This window comes from Chaetodon auriga, chromosome 11 (assembly GCF_051107435.1).
Source record: "Chaetodon auriga isolate fChaAug3 chromosome 11, fChaAug3.hap1, whole genome shotgun sequence".
NCBI lineage: Eukaryota > Metazoa > Chordata > Actinopteri > Chaetodontiformes > Chaetodontidae > Chaetodon > Chaetodon auriga.
This window is the reverse complement of record NC_135084.1, coordinates 18,561,396-18,577,881: the sequence shown is the minus strand read 5'-3', so window position 1 is coordinate 18,577,881 and position 16,486 is coordinate 18,561,396. Positions and strand designations below refer to the sequence as shown.

The 16,486-nt window shown below is 45.2% G+C and overlaps 1 protein-coding gene across 1 annotated transcript in view; it reads left to right on the top strand.

Annotated features, from left to right (window-relative positions):
- The window catches only part of bicc1a (BicC family RNA binding protein 1a), a 55,519-nt gene that overhangs the window by 27,354 nt on the left and 11,679 nt on the right, over positions 1–16,486 (top strand). The window contains exons 3-9 of the mRNA XM_076743658.1: positions 139–208; positions 4,098–4,177; positions 5,183–5,341; positions 6,769–6,822; positions 11,052–11,234; positions 13,840–14,091; positions 15,631–15,762. Coding sequence (XP_076599773.1) covers positions 139–208; positions 4,098–4,177; positions 5,183–5,341; positions 6,769–6,822; positions 11,052–11,234; positions 13,840–14,091; positions 15,631–15,762 — 930 coding nt within the window. The remainder of the gene's footprint in view (positions 1–138; positions 209–4,097; positions 4,178–5,182; positions 5,342–6,768; positions 6,823–11,051; positions 11,235–13,839; positions 14,092–15,630; positions 15,763–16,486) is intronic.

Genomic DNA, 16,486 nt, shown 5'->3' with positions numbered 1-16,486 from the left:
GAGTTCAAAGGGCGCTGCTGCAAAACTATGTAATCATGATGTCAACATTAAACATTATATTTTGTGTTTGTTTGTTTTCACCTGCCAATACTCATATCTGCGATCAGCTGATGTCAGACCTCCCTCCCTCTCTTCCAGATTATGGACGAGACCCAGACGCAGATAGCCTGGCCGTCCAAGCTGAAAATCGGAGCCAAATCCAAAAAAGGTGACTTTTTTTTTTTTCCTTTTTAATCCCGTACTCAGGCTATTGTTACACTGGATCCATGTGCTGCTTCCATTGCTTTTGCCTTGTGCAACTTTAGTGAAGGATGCACCTACAGAATGTGTGATGAGATTTCAAATAAATATTTAACTTGCCATGCATCAAAGTCCATAAGCGCAGTTTGCATACCTGCCCTGAAATGTTTTACTTAAACGCCGCTTAGGTCATTTCTATGATGTGTAGCAATGAAAGTAAAAGCTAAACTAAACTTAATGTGCGAATCTTGCATAACAGCATAGTTGAGAGGTTAATGATCATGAGTCTGTGTTGTCCTGAACTGGAAATATGTTCTCAGGAAAGTCACTGGACTGATCAGAGGGAAGGATTCAAGGTTGCACTGGCATGAATTATTAAAAAGTTAATTGAGAAGGTTGAAAAGACGGAAGTTTGCATGTTTTCCGTTCCTCTCGAGCCAGCACCTTCATGTGCACTGAGGAATTCGTGATAGAGCTGAGGAGGCGGAGTGGTGGGAGTCGCTTGTATCAGAGCTCACGCACTTATTGGCTAAGTTGCTGCAGCGCTCTGTTACCAATAAAACATTATCACGGTTATTTAAAGCTCTTCCGGGAGGAGGTGAGACGGGGGTGAGGAGTCGATGTAGCTATGCCCACTTTGTTGTCCTTTGGGGAATTGCTGGTGTGCGTCTTCCAGCCAGATGTGGAATCCAATGACATTATGTAACTTCCTCACAGAAAACAGTTGACGGGGTTACATCAGAATCTTCCCCCTGGATGCTTAATCAACTGTAAGTCCTGGCAATCCATTCACCTCCAACCATCCATTTCTCCCAAAGTTTTAGTTCATTCACAAAACCTGCATCCATCACCACCTGGGTCAGATGTTCTGCATACGAAGTGAAGCTATTTGACCCATCGTCAGTCTGATTCTTCGCCCTGTGTTGCGTAAACCGAGAGGAGCGGAGGGGAAGAATGCTGCATTCTCACTTTATCTCATGAGCGAATGCATTTGTGGGAGAAGAGATATGTGCAACTGACCGTGTGAGCTCATGGGAGGGCACCAGGGCTAAATTAAGAATATTCCACTCAGGCTTAAATTCGGCTGTGGATGAGTTAAGATGCAACACCTGGTAGCTGACACCTCACAGAAGCCGTCAGGAAAATTGCTTGAAACAATCGTCCGCATTCCTTTCTCCCTTCATCACTCGTTCATTGGACATGAGCAACGCAAAACTCACTCGCTCTGCCCTTAAAATAGCCAGTGACGTAGTTGTTTTGCTGGTGCCGGTGGTTTTAATGTAAACTCATACTCTGTAAGCTTTAGTTTGCCTTGTTTTCCTGCACTTGTGCGTTCGCTTTCATGGGCCGTCTGGAACCAGTTACACTCGGCTGGATAGCAGCGCACGTGAGGAGATTTGTATGTTGCAACCTCTCCCTATACAGGACGACGCTCCATCAAAATGCCAGCTCCTCCATCTCATTCATCACCTGCAGCTAGCCATCCCCGCCACCTGCATACGCGTGATAAGGCCAGTTGTTAGCCTGCGGGGCTAGCCATCATCAGCACCCTGTTAGTGATTTAACACAGCGAGGAGCCATATCACACACACACACACACACACACACACACACACACACACACACCAGTCAGATCTGCAGCTTCAGAGCTGTGTGACACGATGGTCGATGCTGTTACATGCTTTATGTTCAACACGTGTTCTTATTTCTAAAACTCATTAAGAGTTTTTGTTTTCGATGTGATAAATATCTTAATACCGCTCCCTCTTGCCAATTGTCTGTTTCAACATTTCTGCAGATGTTTTGAATGAGAAACGCAGAGCCAAAAGGGCTTAATTCCCTTCATTTGTGTGGTATTTTTGAATGTAGTTCTCAGCTGGAAATATGCTCCAGCTTTGCCAGTACAGAGCTCCGGGTCAAAAGGTTTCTTCTCTGTCAAGTGGAGCTGTGTAAAATCTGTGCGACTGAAACACTTTTTGCAGCTGCAAGTCTTCTCTTGTTTTTTGTTTGCTTTTCTAGGTGTTGTGTGAGCCAAATTGAGACTTAAAGTGTTCATTTTTTTATTCCACAATCAATCATCAAAAAGGAGCACACAGCACAGTCCATTTCAAAAATGCGGGGGTGTTCTACATCACGACTGCAACACTCGTTTAGGCTGGCTAATGTTTGCCAGATGTGCTGTGCAGGTTAGACACTGGAAGAACCCTACTCCCTCTACTGGTCATACGGGGCACCGCAGGAGGAAGTGGAGGGATTTCTTTTGTTCACAGCAGCAGCTGTATGATGGGAAAATTTCCTGGAACCAACGCTGAGGCTGTGATAGGTCTCTGACCGCTCTCTCTGCTCGTTTTCCTTTTGTTTTCCTTGGTTTTGTTTTCCTGTCTCAGCTTGGTTTTTGTTTAGTTCTTACCCCTCGAGCCTTCTGAGAGCTGTTGTGAACTCTCTCATTTGATCTAGTACCTCTTGTAGTGTGTGTTGAGCGTGCCTGACCACTGTGACAATCAGTTTCTTAGCACAGTATGATCCACGTAGTCCCCGTTTCCCATTAAACCGAGAGCTGAACCTCCGTCAGAACAGAATTCTTCATTCTAGCCAACCCGTGTTCTGCCGCTCTCAAAAGAGAACTGAGATCATGCGCTCTCCTTGCATTTTGCTGCTCCACAGAGAGCATCTTGGTTTGGCTTTTGTGAGTTGTGACGTAGCAGTACATCATCCAAAGCATTCTATAAATCGGGACCCTTCCCCATCCCCACCACAAAGTATGTTCCGACCATCTTTTCTCGGGGTGTCTTCATTTCTGCACCAAAGTGTAAACATGCATCCATGAGGTTCTCCAAGGTCCCAGCGACTTTGTGACACTAAATCTGAATCAGTGAGTCCCGTTTGAAGGCTGTACTGTAAATCTGAGATGCTGTAAGTTTGCGAATGGGGAGGGGTATTCCTGGAAGGGGGCTTAGCCGACTTCCTGCTTCTCAGTACAGTTAACACAGGGCCAATGGACCATGGGTGTGTAGTAAATGTGTGTGCACATTTCAATCTGTGTGCGTGCGTTCACGTGTTTTCACATTTGCGTTCTCCAGGGGTCCGGCATGCGGCGGAGCCAGATGTAGGCTTACCCAACACTACACAGACGCAAGTATTAGCTTTGAATGGTTTAGGTATGCAGTGTTTGGTTATTTTAGCTGAAGTATCTCAAGGCTGAGGAGGTCTTTACTCCGGCTCTGAGGACATTTACATGCATCTTCTCTGTGCCCACTGAGCGTATTTACACTAAAAGAGGAGGTCACAGTTTCTCCTGCAGGGTGGTAAATCATTGTTTCTTGAGGAAACGTCAGATAAAAAGCACATGTAGATATACTGCGTCATGTGCGACAAAGTCTCAAAGAAAGACGCCGAAAAAGGAGTTCTTGTGTGAGTTGCAGTGACTGACTGACAGAATGAGGTTCAGGAAAATGAAGCGATAAGCACCACATGACTGTCTCTGTCTTCTATCAAGGCTAAATTGCGGCAGAACAGCTCACTCCAGCTCCAGTGTTTCTGTGGGCTCTTCTGACTGATGGCTTGGCTGAATGTAATTCCACTGAGCTGCACCACCCCTCCCCCTCCCCGCGCGGTGTGGTCGCTCGCCGACTTAAATGAGTCTCGGCAGATATCAAAGCAGCAATTACTGTTGCAGAGCTGTTCTCTGACGCGCTGTAATTTGTTGACAAATGCAGACTGCTGTGTCATGTTTGATTAAACGGGTTTGGCTTGTGTCTCGCTCTCACGTTCTGTCTCTGCACTCACTCGCACCTTAAACGCACTCTTCCTCTTCCACTGTTAATGTTTCTCTTTTTTTTTTTTCCCCCCTCCTGCAGATCCACACATCAAGGTGTGCGGGAAGAGGGAGAATGTGAGGGAAGCCAAAGACAGAATTATGTCTGTCCTTGACACAAAGGTACAGTAAACGTCTTCATCCCACTGAAGATGGACTTCATGTGTGTCCTCTCCTCTGTCTGTTCTTTGTGTCTCACCCCCTCCTGACGCCCAGTTGGACTGAATGTATTTCACGTCCGCTCTCCCGCTGTCTAAGTGACAGATTGCGCTCAGCAGTGTGGTACAACTTGGCACTAATCTCGCTGGATACTCGCATCCCGAGCTTTGCCGGGGATTGCAGTGTGTGCATTGCAGGCTTCATTGCCATGGCAACCCAAGAAAATCACATACCTGGGCGACTGCGCTGTAGCACCCCCTGGGGGCAGGCAATCATCCATGCACTTTGAACAGCCAGACACAAAGGAGCAACACATGATTGGCTTAGTTTGTAGCATTTCATATGGTTTTGTCACGAATGCCATTTTATTCTGGTAGAGACTCAGCAGAGATATTTGATCATTTCAGTCTTTTTTTTTTTTTTAAGTGCTGCATGTTTTGTTGCTCATATGCCACTTTTCTAAATAATTGCAGCATGTGAAAGTGTTTAAACGAGGGGGGGATTGTAAGTTTTTGGTCTTGGAGATGGAGTAAACGGGGACAGCTGCTGCTCTGGCGTTTCTAATCCGAGGAGCAGGGTGGGAACCAGAGAGTGCAGCTTTTTTTTGTTTATGCGCTTTAAAACGTCACATAGCCATAAAAACAGACAAGTTAGATTTGACCAGAGATGATGGTGAGCTCAGTAAGCTGTCTGTGGTGATATTGGATACGCTATCAAGCACACCATCAACTGCACTGCTCTAGATGGCTTCATTACCCAGCAGCCACTGCGGGAAAGACACTTACAGCTTCAGTATTTTTGACAGTGGAAATTTATACAGTTTAATATTTTTTCGTGATCTCAATCTTTGTTATTAAGTGCCTTTAAAATACATGTATCAAACACATTTGTCTTAGTGCCATGCTCCACTCACTGAGCTGTGCATTCAATCACCGTTTCCCCCCCGACCCTCTCTTTCCTTCTCATTAGAGTAACAGGGTAACCCTGAAGATGGACGTTTCCCACACAGAGCACTCGCACGTTATCGGCAAAGGTGGCAACAACATCAAGAGGGTGATGGAGGAGACGGGGTGCCACATCCATTTCCCAGACTCCAACAGGAACAACCAGGCAGAGAAAAGCAACCAGGTTTGTTGTGCTACAACATAGATTTACACGGGCGTAGAGTGGGTGGAGCGGGCTTTGTACTGCTGGCCGATCAAAGGGTTTCTCTCATCGGATCGTTCGCTTTAATCTCTTGAACCACAACATTTCACCACGATTATGTTTTGAGTGTAAGTGTACTGCATTCTGCTGACTCGAGTGTCTACTGTCGTCGCTCCCTCCACGACTTGTTTTCTCCAGCAGTAGCTTTGGTTGTTGGGTTTAAGGATCCAAACAGGTTGCAGAGAGTAGATCCAGTTGGCTGTTTTGATTGGCCAACCCGGAGGAAGCCAGTGTGTTTTGTCTGGACTCACTGGAAGAGCAATGGGATCCTGCTGTAATTACCATTATAGTGTAGCGAGGAGTCCTGGAAAGTGCACTGCTGGCATTAGATACTTATCTCTGCGTGGTGCTCCACAGTGCACCTGTGTATCAAAGTCAGTTCCTACTTGACTGATTTTCAGTGGTCTCTGTGTAGACCATTAAAGCAGTGCTCTGTATCTCAGGCTGTTCAGCCCTCTGCCGTCTTACTCTGATGATGCAAGTATATGCTGATAAGCCGCAAGCAGTTCCTTTAGGCCTGAGACCCCCTAAGCTGTCTCTTTTTTGTCAAAGGCTCACTGACCGCAGCGGAGCCTTTGAGGTGCGGACAAGTGTTTTAGTGTCGATAAGCAAATAAAGATAACTGTGAACATCAGTGAATTGGCTGCTCACCCGTCACTCTCACTGGAGCAGGTAGGATTCAGGAGGGCAGACGTTTGCCAGTATTATTGCTGCTCACACCCTGTCATACATGTGTGTGTGTGCAGATATGTTTAATACATGAGTTTTGTTAGTGTGGAAGTAATGGGGGCCAGAGATGAACCAGATTGACCCGCTTCATATTTGCTTACTCATTTCTTCTTTTTTTTGAGGATTTTGCTCCCAAAATCAGGTTTTTATTTGCTCTGGAGCAGCAACACTGCAGATCAGATCTTGGTTTGGGTCACAGTGGTGAGCAGTTGACCATGAAAGAGGGGAAAGAGGAGAGGAGAAATCTAATGAGACTGTTTATCACCTTTTTCATTTCAATGGAAATGAACTTAATCTGGCCTCTCATGTTTGTGGTTGACTTAAAAGGTCAATTACTTTAATTGTTGAGGCCATTTCTAATCACAATGTTGGATTCATGGTGACTGTAACGATGTGGTTCAAGAACATAAAACATGAACTGGAAATATGTCACAAAAAGGGATTAGGTTCCAGTTTAGAGGAGGCCTTTAAACTTTTGCGGTTTGCATTATGATTGTTCTTGATCTTGCTTTCAACATTGAAATTAAGTGCAACTGTATGCAACGATCTGAGCCATTGTTTGTCTTGGATCGGAGTAGAACTGGCCAACTGATTTACATGTAATGTTTTATTGTGAACAGGTGTCCATTGCAGGGCAGCCAGGAGGGGTGGAGGCAGCGCGAGTAAAAATAAGGGTAAGTTGGAACTCTGCCACATTTGTTTTAAAGGAATACTCCACCCAAACACGCGCTCCCAGCAGGCTTGTAAATCTGTAGTTTTCACCTACAATCAGCACAACGATTGCGGTCGACTTGAATATCTGACAGTTTGCGATTGACTGCAGTGCTGACCGATTTTTACAGCGGAAAAAGCATCATCACTTTTTTTGCCAAATATATGGCTGCTTGAGTTTTTGCACACGCGGCCCTGATGACCCCGCCGACATCGTGTGCAGGCGTGTGTGTCAGTTTTGCAGGTTATGGTGCAGCCATTCATCTCTGTGTGGAAGAAGGTGAGACGCCTTTGCCTTCAGGTCGCGAAGTGACGCGCCTCTTTCGCTTTGTGCAGAGCTCAGTCAGATCACGTCCACTGCCACTTTGAGAGAGGAGGTGAGATCGGCCTCTCAGTCAGCACGTATTGATTGGTTCAAAGTAATGCAAGCAGCAGCGAAGGAGGGCTGCAGCGCGGCTGTAACGAGCACAAGGACAGCGGCGCAGATTAAATACAGGAAAGCCCGAAACGTTTGATGAAACCCTGCTTAAATAACTCATTTGTGGACTGGGGCTGATAGCCTGCGAGCCACACCAGCCCAAGTGTTTGTTTACAACCGTTCTCATGCTATTTCCTCTTTCCTCCGACACGTGAGTAAATTTCAACCTGACTGCAGCCTTAGAGTACCCATCTCCTGCTCTTCCATTGGTCAGAACGACTTAAAAAAACCTAATGTTCCATTAATCTACCTTCATTTCTTTGTGGTGAGCCTCAGTGTGTTACGGCCACACTGCTTCCCCTCTGATAAAGCATTGCCTCGCTGTAATCAATATGGGCCCAGATATCTAAACCTTGGTTCTTTCTCCTGAGCCGTGTTGTTGACTTAAACCAGCTTCCTGTAAAATATTTAATCTAACTTATGTCTAGAGTCCACTCTAGTCTGTAATATTTGCCTCTTCTCTTTTTTTTGTTACTGACAATAACAGTATTGCATGTTGATGTAGTCACAGTTTAATGATGTCACTGTTGTCTTACTCATGGAAACAAAGGTCGCTGAGGAGAGTATTTAGTCATAGTCTTTGTTAATGAAATTAATTCTAAGCCTGACTAAGCCCCTCCAGCTCACGTGTTAGTCAGAAATCCTGATGTTGTTTACTTATTGGCTCCCACATGCATCACTCCAAGCGGTTACTTTGTCAATAAACAAAACATCAGACTCAAGCCGGCCAAGTGCTCTACCTAATCCGACCAGTGGAAGAGCTCCAGGGTTACAGTAGGTAATTGTGCACTCCAGGCACAGTTTCAGCACTTCCTCGAAGCCGCAAGCACCATTCCTAACCTACTCCTTCACCACTTCCCAAGAGCAATTGTAAAATACAAGCATGAGCCTCAGCCCCTGTGGAATCTCCAGCCCATTTCTTAGCCTCCTCTCCATCTTCAGTTTCAGCCTGACTGGAAGCCCGACCTCCAGCCTCAGCTCTGTGGGCGGAGGACCTCTGTGGTCGTGTGAAGTGTTACATCCCTGAACTTTTGCTTTATTTCCACACCGCGGCAGTTGTCTGCAGTGAACACGTTCCTTCACTGTGGACTGACCGACGCTACCGAGCGTGCGTGTGTGTATGTGTGCATGCGAGGATGACTGAGTGAGTGAGAGAGGAAGGAGAAGGTCACGCTGGATATTTGTGCAGCGTGTGTTGGCAGATGTCGGCGTGTATGCATACCCATACCTCTCCATGCTTAATGGTTGTTTTCATAGCAGCAAGCCACAACCCAGTTCATCTACTTTTTTCCTATGGATGAGAAAAAACGAAGAACTAGACCTAACCGTAGCAATATAAGCTGTAGAGAACCACAGAGGTTGGTCTGGCTTCCCGAGAATACACAGTCACGGGATGACGAGGGCGGATCAAAAGACAGGTTTCCCCTGAAGTCACGTTGGCTCCTTTCAGTGGAACCAGACCTTTTGATGCTCACCTCATTCCATTATACCCCAAAACCTTGTATGCTGTTCTATAAAATACTCAATGATCACAATTAGACAGTCCTTCCATACGCAGCTTTAAGTTATGTATGAGCCGCATCACTTAGCCTTGAAGCAATTTTGTGTCTGATTGTAGAGCAAACCTGTCTGCTTTACTGATGAATAACAAATTTATTATGTTTGCACCAGTTTTGCTTTAAATGAATAGTTGGCTTTCATATTTTGTATGTTCAGTATGAAGCCACAATGCAGGACACAGTTAGCTTAGCTTAGCAGCATATAGGTTGGGCAGCTAGCCCTCTGTCCTAAAGTGGAAAAAACAACCTACTAACATCTCTGAAGCCTGCTAATTTACACCTTGTTGATTTAATTTGCCAATAAGATAGGCCACATATATACATATATACACACACACACAAACACACACACATACATACATAGATACATATATATATACACACATACATATATATGAGAGAGAGAGAGAGAGAATATAATTACTTTTGACACTGCAATTACGTTTTTATGTTCTTTTAAGAAGGAAGAGTGAGAGGGGATTTTTTAAGGTTGCATTGTGCTGATATTAAAACACCACACTGTAAAATGAAGGGAAGAAGAGCTTATTCCTCTTTCTTGTCCCCCCCCCCAAACAAAAAGTGTTCCACTGTTGAGATTGCCAGTGCACAACAGTATACAGCATGATGTGTGTTTGGTCCTGGGTGGCCTGTAGACCACATCCTCCCCCCAGCTCTCCTGAAACCAGACGTGGCCAGGCTGCGACTTCTCCCCCTGGGCTGCATTAGCGATGGACGTAATGTCCCTTTTAACGTTCAGATGTACGACAGTGGACATGTAAGTCTTCTGTGTTCTGAGGCCTTCTTGGGTGGAGATCTGTTTGAGTCTGTAGCAAGGCAGTTGTTGAGGTGATGGATTCTCTGGAGATTTCTCTGAGCGCTCAGAGGTGGAGCTGACGGGCAGGTGATGAAAGGTCTGGCCAGTTGCTTTACCTCGACGATATTTTCATTTTTCTTCATGTCTCACGCTGGTGTCGGGAGAACTGAGGCTCTCTAACAGCGCTTTCAGACTGAATACATGTGAAACTCATATCTGCCAGGTAGACGTCTTGAAAAAAGCTGAGGTCAGCTCCACCATAAAAATCAGCCTATTCTTCATTCAGCGCCTGACTCCTGCTGCTCTGCTTGTCCTCTCCTGCATTTCCCTCAGTGCTGACCTAAATTTCTCGAGACCTCTGAGAGCGAGTGCTGAAACGTGATATAAATGTAAGGCCAAGCGCATATGGGACTGATCAGGGTTGCATTTCTTTGGTCAGAGCAATTCATGCTGCTTGCCCTTCACTGGCAGCCAAAACCATAGTGGCCCTCTGCCCAAGAGTCACTGTTTGGATAACACTGTGTGTGTGTGTGAGAGCGTGCATTCATTCTCTTCTTTGTGAGTGTGTGTTTGTACATTCCCTTCAGTTTGTCTCTGTGTGGGTGTGTGCCTCCCATGCATGCATAAATATGTGTATGCGTGAAGCGAGGCCTTCCAGTCTGCATGTGTTTTGTTTGAATGACTGTTGGGATGCAAACGACGAGGTCCGCCGCAGCTCCTGTGGTTTGATTCAGCGACTTGAAATTAATGTATGATTGAGAATGAACCCACTTTGCAGAACTTTTAAACCGTAGCTTGCAAGACCGTGAAGCCGTAATGTCTAAATCAGTCCTCCCATGTGATACCACCAGGACCCTGTAGCATACTCACTGTAACAAAGGGTGTCTCTCTTAGTGCTGGCGCTGCTGACCTCATTTTGATTAACGTCTCTGGATTTATTTTAGCTGACAGATTCCATTTTTTGCCACCTTCTGCTAAAGGAAGGATTGTTATGTCTGTGTGTCAGTTCACATAAGTCTGCACTGTATAAATAAATCACCCTTTTACTTCTGTGTTTTCTCTTGGGGTCCAAATGGTCTCGATCAGTGTGAGCGACAGCACTATGTGATGTAAGCCGCCATACTGTGCCTGTTGTGATTTTGTTAAGAAATCTGGTACGACATGTTTCATTTCCCGATTTTCTCGCAGCAGCAGTTGGAGCATAATGATGAGCAATCTAACTTTATGTAACTGCAGTGTTTCAGCAGCCATCGCGATGTGTCAGTGACACTATGTTTGTTGTATGTATGATGACACTTGCGTTTCCCTCCTCTCTTCTCCTTCTGTCCCACCATATTGCAGGAGCTGCTCCCTCTCGTGCTGTCTTTCGAGCTTCCCGCCATCATGCAGTCGGACCCCAGCTCCCCCACCGTGCAGCACATCTCGCAGACGTACAACCTCACAGTCTCCTTCAAGCCCCCGACTCGCCTCTACAGGGCCACCGGCGTGGTTCGCGGCTCACAGAACAACGCCAACGCCGTCAAGGTGAGGGGCGGTCTCGTAATTTGGAAGTGAATATTGGATGGCGGTGTTGGACAGCTAAGTGAATGGGATGATCAGTGCTTTCTGTTACTTGGTTATTGAATAGAAGTTAAAGATTTACCCAAAAACATCTGATTGTGAATACACAACTCTGTATTGCTGAGTCATTGAAATCAGTGCAATCAAACTGAATTGTAAACATTTTTCCATTTGCTGCCTTCAAACTAAAAGCCACCATAAAATGCAAAAATTACAAGTCATGGACTGTGTTTATGGAGAGCTTTCACCCAGAGTGCTTTGCAGTTTGCCTCTCAGTCACACACACACCACTCTCACACACACTGATGGCAGCAGAGCTGAAACATGAAAGGCAGTTTTCTGGAGCAATTTGGTGCTCGGTGTCTTGCTCAAGGACACCGTGTGGACCAGAGGAGTCGGCAGTTGAACCCCAAATTACTGGATGACCTGCTTTTCTTCACAAGCCAACCTTGAATTATGAATTTGAGTCTGTCTTAAAGCTGCAAGCAGAGAGTCATCCAAATCTATTTTGTTAAAAGAGCTGCAACTGTTATCATTTATGCTGATGATTTTTTTAAATAGTGAAAAAAAGCCTATTACAATTTCCGAGACCTTGAAGTTGCTTGATTTGTCTGACAAATGATCCAAAATCTGAAGATATTCAATTCAGAGACAAATAAAGAAAAGAGGCAAATCTTTGAAAATATGAAGAGACAAAGTGTTAAAGGTCCAGCCGACTTGCAGCCAGTGTGTCCTGTGAAAGATGCCCGAACGACCGGCTGAACCCTGGCCCGCGCACTCCTCGTCAGTCCTGTCAGTGTAACAATATTTGCGTTGATACCCTCACTCTTCTCCACCCGTTTACACAGCGAGCCGCAGACCAAGAAAAGGTTTCCAGAGCTACTGTGTCAAAACCCACCGACACTGTCAGCGTTCCTCACTTTTCTCATGTAAACTGCCTCATTACTTTTAACACCGCGGAGGCAAGAGAGTGCTGAGAGATGTTTGGTCGCTTGAACTGGGCGGCTGCTGGGTCAGATCCCCCCGTAACAGAAAGAGACACTGTCCCACGACTGACGTGCAGAAGGCTCTCCTGAGCTCCATTGTTATTGTAGAGTGCCACCACTCTACAGTTTATATATGTAGATACACACACATGCACTTCCTCAACTGGCATCTGAAAGGTGGTTCATTCTGCAAAGGGGTCATCTCACCATCTTCTAGCCACTTGCTTTTCTCCAATACCGGGACTCTGTTGACAATATGGGGCTCATTTCGTCTTGCCAGTGACTGCGTTTGGCATATATGCATTTATTTATTCATGCATGCCTACGCACTTCAATTCGAATTTGCACGCTAGCGTGTATTGCTTTACCTTCCTGTGTTTTGCGTACAGTTGATATGTGCATATGTACATATGGAGAGGCACGGCCCCCTCTGAGTGTGTGGTAGGTCTGAAGGGTCAGCCCGGATTGGGAAGCGTGCCAGACTAAGGCGAGAGGATGAGAGGAATATGTGTGCTATGTTATGTGGTGGTGTGAGACCCTTGGAACACCTTCAAGGATTGCCAAAACCGCTGTGGATTGTTGTGTTATGCTGGCTGCAGTGTGTGAATTCCTGTTGCACTCTGGAAATTACTTACTTTACTAGGCCAAGTGATGGCTTTGCAGAGACATCGAGGAATGAGAGCGGCCAGCAGACGCAGTGGAAAATACCATCGTTTTCACTGGTTATATAGAAAACACTGGTGTTTTCTCTGGGCAACGTGGCTCTGCTGCTGCTCTCCTCGTTAACCAATTAGTTTGTAATGTGATCTGGCTGTTGCTGTTAATGAAATCTTGTTTCAGCCGTGTTCTTTGTTCATTAACTATTTATCTCATCCGTCTCATGTTTGATAATCGTGTGACAAGTCAGTAAACTGTTATATCCTTTATTTTCTTGTTAAATCTTCCTCTACAGTTAGCATGTATTACACTCATTATACTCCACACTGCTCAGACAGAATGAATGTTGGCATTACTGCTGAAAAGATAAGTTGATTAACTGGTCTAATCAATTAATTGGCAGATGATTTATCTCCAGCAGTTTTGTTAATTATTTATCAAGGACAAATCCCAAACATTTGCTGCTTCCAGCTTCTCAAATTAGAGGATTAGCTGCTTTTTTTCATATCACAGAAAATTTAATATTCTGAGTTTTGAGCTCTTGGTGGAACAAAACGAGAAATTTGAAGACATTACAATTAATCATAAAATGATCAACAGATGAAATAATTATGAAAATGGTCATCATTTGAAGGCCTGCGAGTGTGAAGGTTTTAATTTTCATGTAAAATGTCTAACCACTGTCAGGCCAAATTTTCCACTATTTTGGTTCATGACCAAATACATGCAATCTAATAACATTCTCCTCAGCTAATTGGCTAATGTTAACATGCTAAACTGAGATGTGAATGGTAAACATGGCTCTTGTGTTAGCGTGTTAGCATGTTTTCAGTAGTTTCACAGACTCGCTGGAATGAATTTAGACTCTTGTTAGAATATTAAAATAATCAAATTCATGTATTTTTTCCATTTCCTCGTTCCTCCAGAGGGGTACGGCTCTGCTGCTGGAGCACCTGGCTGGTAGCCTGGCAAGCACCATCTCAGTCACTACCCACCTGGACATCGCACCCCAGCACCACCTCTTCATGAAGGGCCGCAACGGCAGCAACATCAAGCACATCACCCAGAGGACGGGAGCCCAGATCCACTTCCCTGACCCCAACAGCCCCCAGAAGAAATCCACAGTCTACATTCAGGGCACCATTGAATCGGTCTGCCTGGCACGGCAGTACCTCATGGTGTGTACACTGTGTGTGTGTTTTGCTTATTGGCATCCGCTGGTTGAAAAGGTTGGCTTTAAACTATTAAGCTTTGTTTTTGTGGTGAAGGGATGGCATTGGCAGCATATCCCTTACATAGACAGATTTCACATGCTGTGTGGTAGCAATAATGGGTGTCATTGTTTCACTAACATCATCATGGTATGTGTGAATGATGCGTGGGTTTTGAGATGGGTTTTAAGAACTAAACCATGATTGCCTTTGGGGGTTTTGAATAGCCTTGGGAGAGGTTTGCTTGGCTCTGCTCATGCTGCTGAAATGTCCAGTTATACAACAATCTGAAGCCGACTCAAGGTTGTCCTGCGTGATTTATAGCCACATACCTGCATGTGAGATGGACACACACTTTTGCATCAGCTTGGCTTGAGTTCTTAATGTCCTGACTGTATGCAGATGATCCTTATTGGTGTTAATGGTACTGGTTTGGCTTGCGTACGCAGTAGGTTTTGGTGGATTTAAATTTCAGCCCTGTCTGTAATTCAGAGGTCGGCACATTACCATTAGCTTTTGGAGCAGGAGGAAGCGCCTCACATTTAAATTTCTGTTGGTTAAAAATGCTCTGTGGTCATTCTTGTTGTGTTGCCTGTGACCGCTGAGGCTACCCTTATCTGAATTACTCAGGAATATAATCAGATGTCTGTTTCAAAAATGTGTAAAAGTGATGGCTCTTTAATTACCGTTGGCTAAAAGCTTCTGCTGAGCTGGTGCGTAGAAGACATCTCGGGCGTAAACAGCTTTGGCTCTCTGTGTGGAGATCCATAATGTGGGGCAATAATTCTGCCAGAGCTGCCTTCTCTTTGTCTGCGGTCTCCCATTTGGCCCCAAAGACATTTAGCAAATGCCAGAGTTGTTGCAGTGACTAAACATGACTTTCTCTTGGTGTGGACACACAAGAAGGAGCCTGTCACTGTCTGTCTGAGCGAGAGAGTGAAAAACGACTCATGAGAGAGGAGTTAGAGCAGGAGACGGGAGGCGGGAGAGGAGGTTGAGAAAGAAGGGATGAGGAAAAAGAGGACTGGGGTATTCTCTCTGAAAGTGGAAGCCAAGAGTGGGCATACAGGAGTGAGGAGAGGACTCCTGCTCTCTGTAGTGTGCTGTGGGATTTGGCCTCTTCCAGCCAGACTGTAGATTACAGCTCCAATCTCAGGCGCTGTCAGAGCCAGCCTGGCTCTATACTCTGCTGCTAATTACACCCACTCACAATAGGAGTGCTGTCCAGCACTCGGCCCAAAATATAGATGTCTGTGGCGCTTGTGGTGGTGATCATGCAAAACAGATTGCTCTTGGCGGAATTTCCCAAGCTCTGTGTGGGATGGATCCAGCAGTGATTCTTCTATTTATTGGTATGGCTAACATGTAGGTCTACAAATGGTGTAGTATAAAGGGAAATTTACTACTGTTTTGAGAGACAGCCTGTAATATAGGGACAGAGATGGCTCTGAAAGATATTCATCTGCAGCTGCATGAGAAAACTTTCATTTTGTGTGTGCTCCGCAGGGCTGCTTGCCGCTGGTATTAATGTTTGACATTAAAGAGGACATTGAGGTGGAGCCGCAGTGTATCACAGCACTCATGGAGCAGCTGGACGTCTTCATCAGCATCAAACCAAAGCCAAAACAGCCCAGCAAGGTATGACAGCAGGCTTACACTCTCACAGCACGCAAAGAGTTCAGGGGATTTTTTTAACCGCGCTAGTGGTATGGCTCCGGGGATGGCAACGTCAGCTGGTCGGACAGTCACTTTCATATCTCGACATCTATCAGATGGATTGCTGTAAGATTTGGCACAGACATTCATGTTCCCCTGAGGATGCATTGGATATTATTGGTGATCTCCTGACGTTTCATCTGGCCTCATCATGCTATTTAAATATGTTGAGTTCGTGTTTATTTCTGTAGAGACAAGAATGTATTGTCGCACCAACGCTACACATGCAGCATTTCTAGCCTGGGTTAGTTTGCCTGTTTCTAGATGGGCTTTTAAAATATATAAAACTCACTAGCAGTGACACAATCCTTTGGTGTACCTGCAAAACACATGACATTCCCATCAACCTCAACTTTGTATTTAGTGCCAATTAGCAAATGTTAGCATGATAACACAGTATGCCAGCAAGTTAGCACTGTGAGCATGTTAACATTAGCTTTTAGCTCAAGGCAGCGAATGGGCCTCTAATTAAAGGTGGTTTCTTAATCCAGTTGACTTTGCATACGGGATCGTACTTATTAAGCATTTTCAGTGGCTTTAAAAATGATCTGTATTCTGATGCACTGACCTATAGTATGTGCATTTTGCACTTTGGCACCTGTATCTGCGGGAGGTAATCTCAGTTTTAAGGGACAGTGTTGCAGCA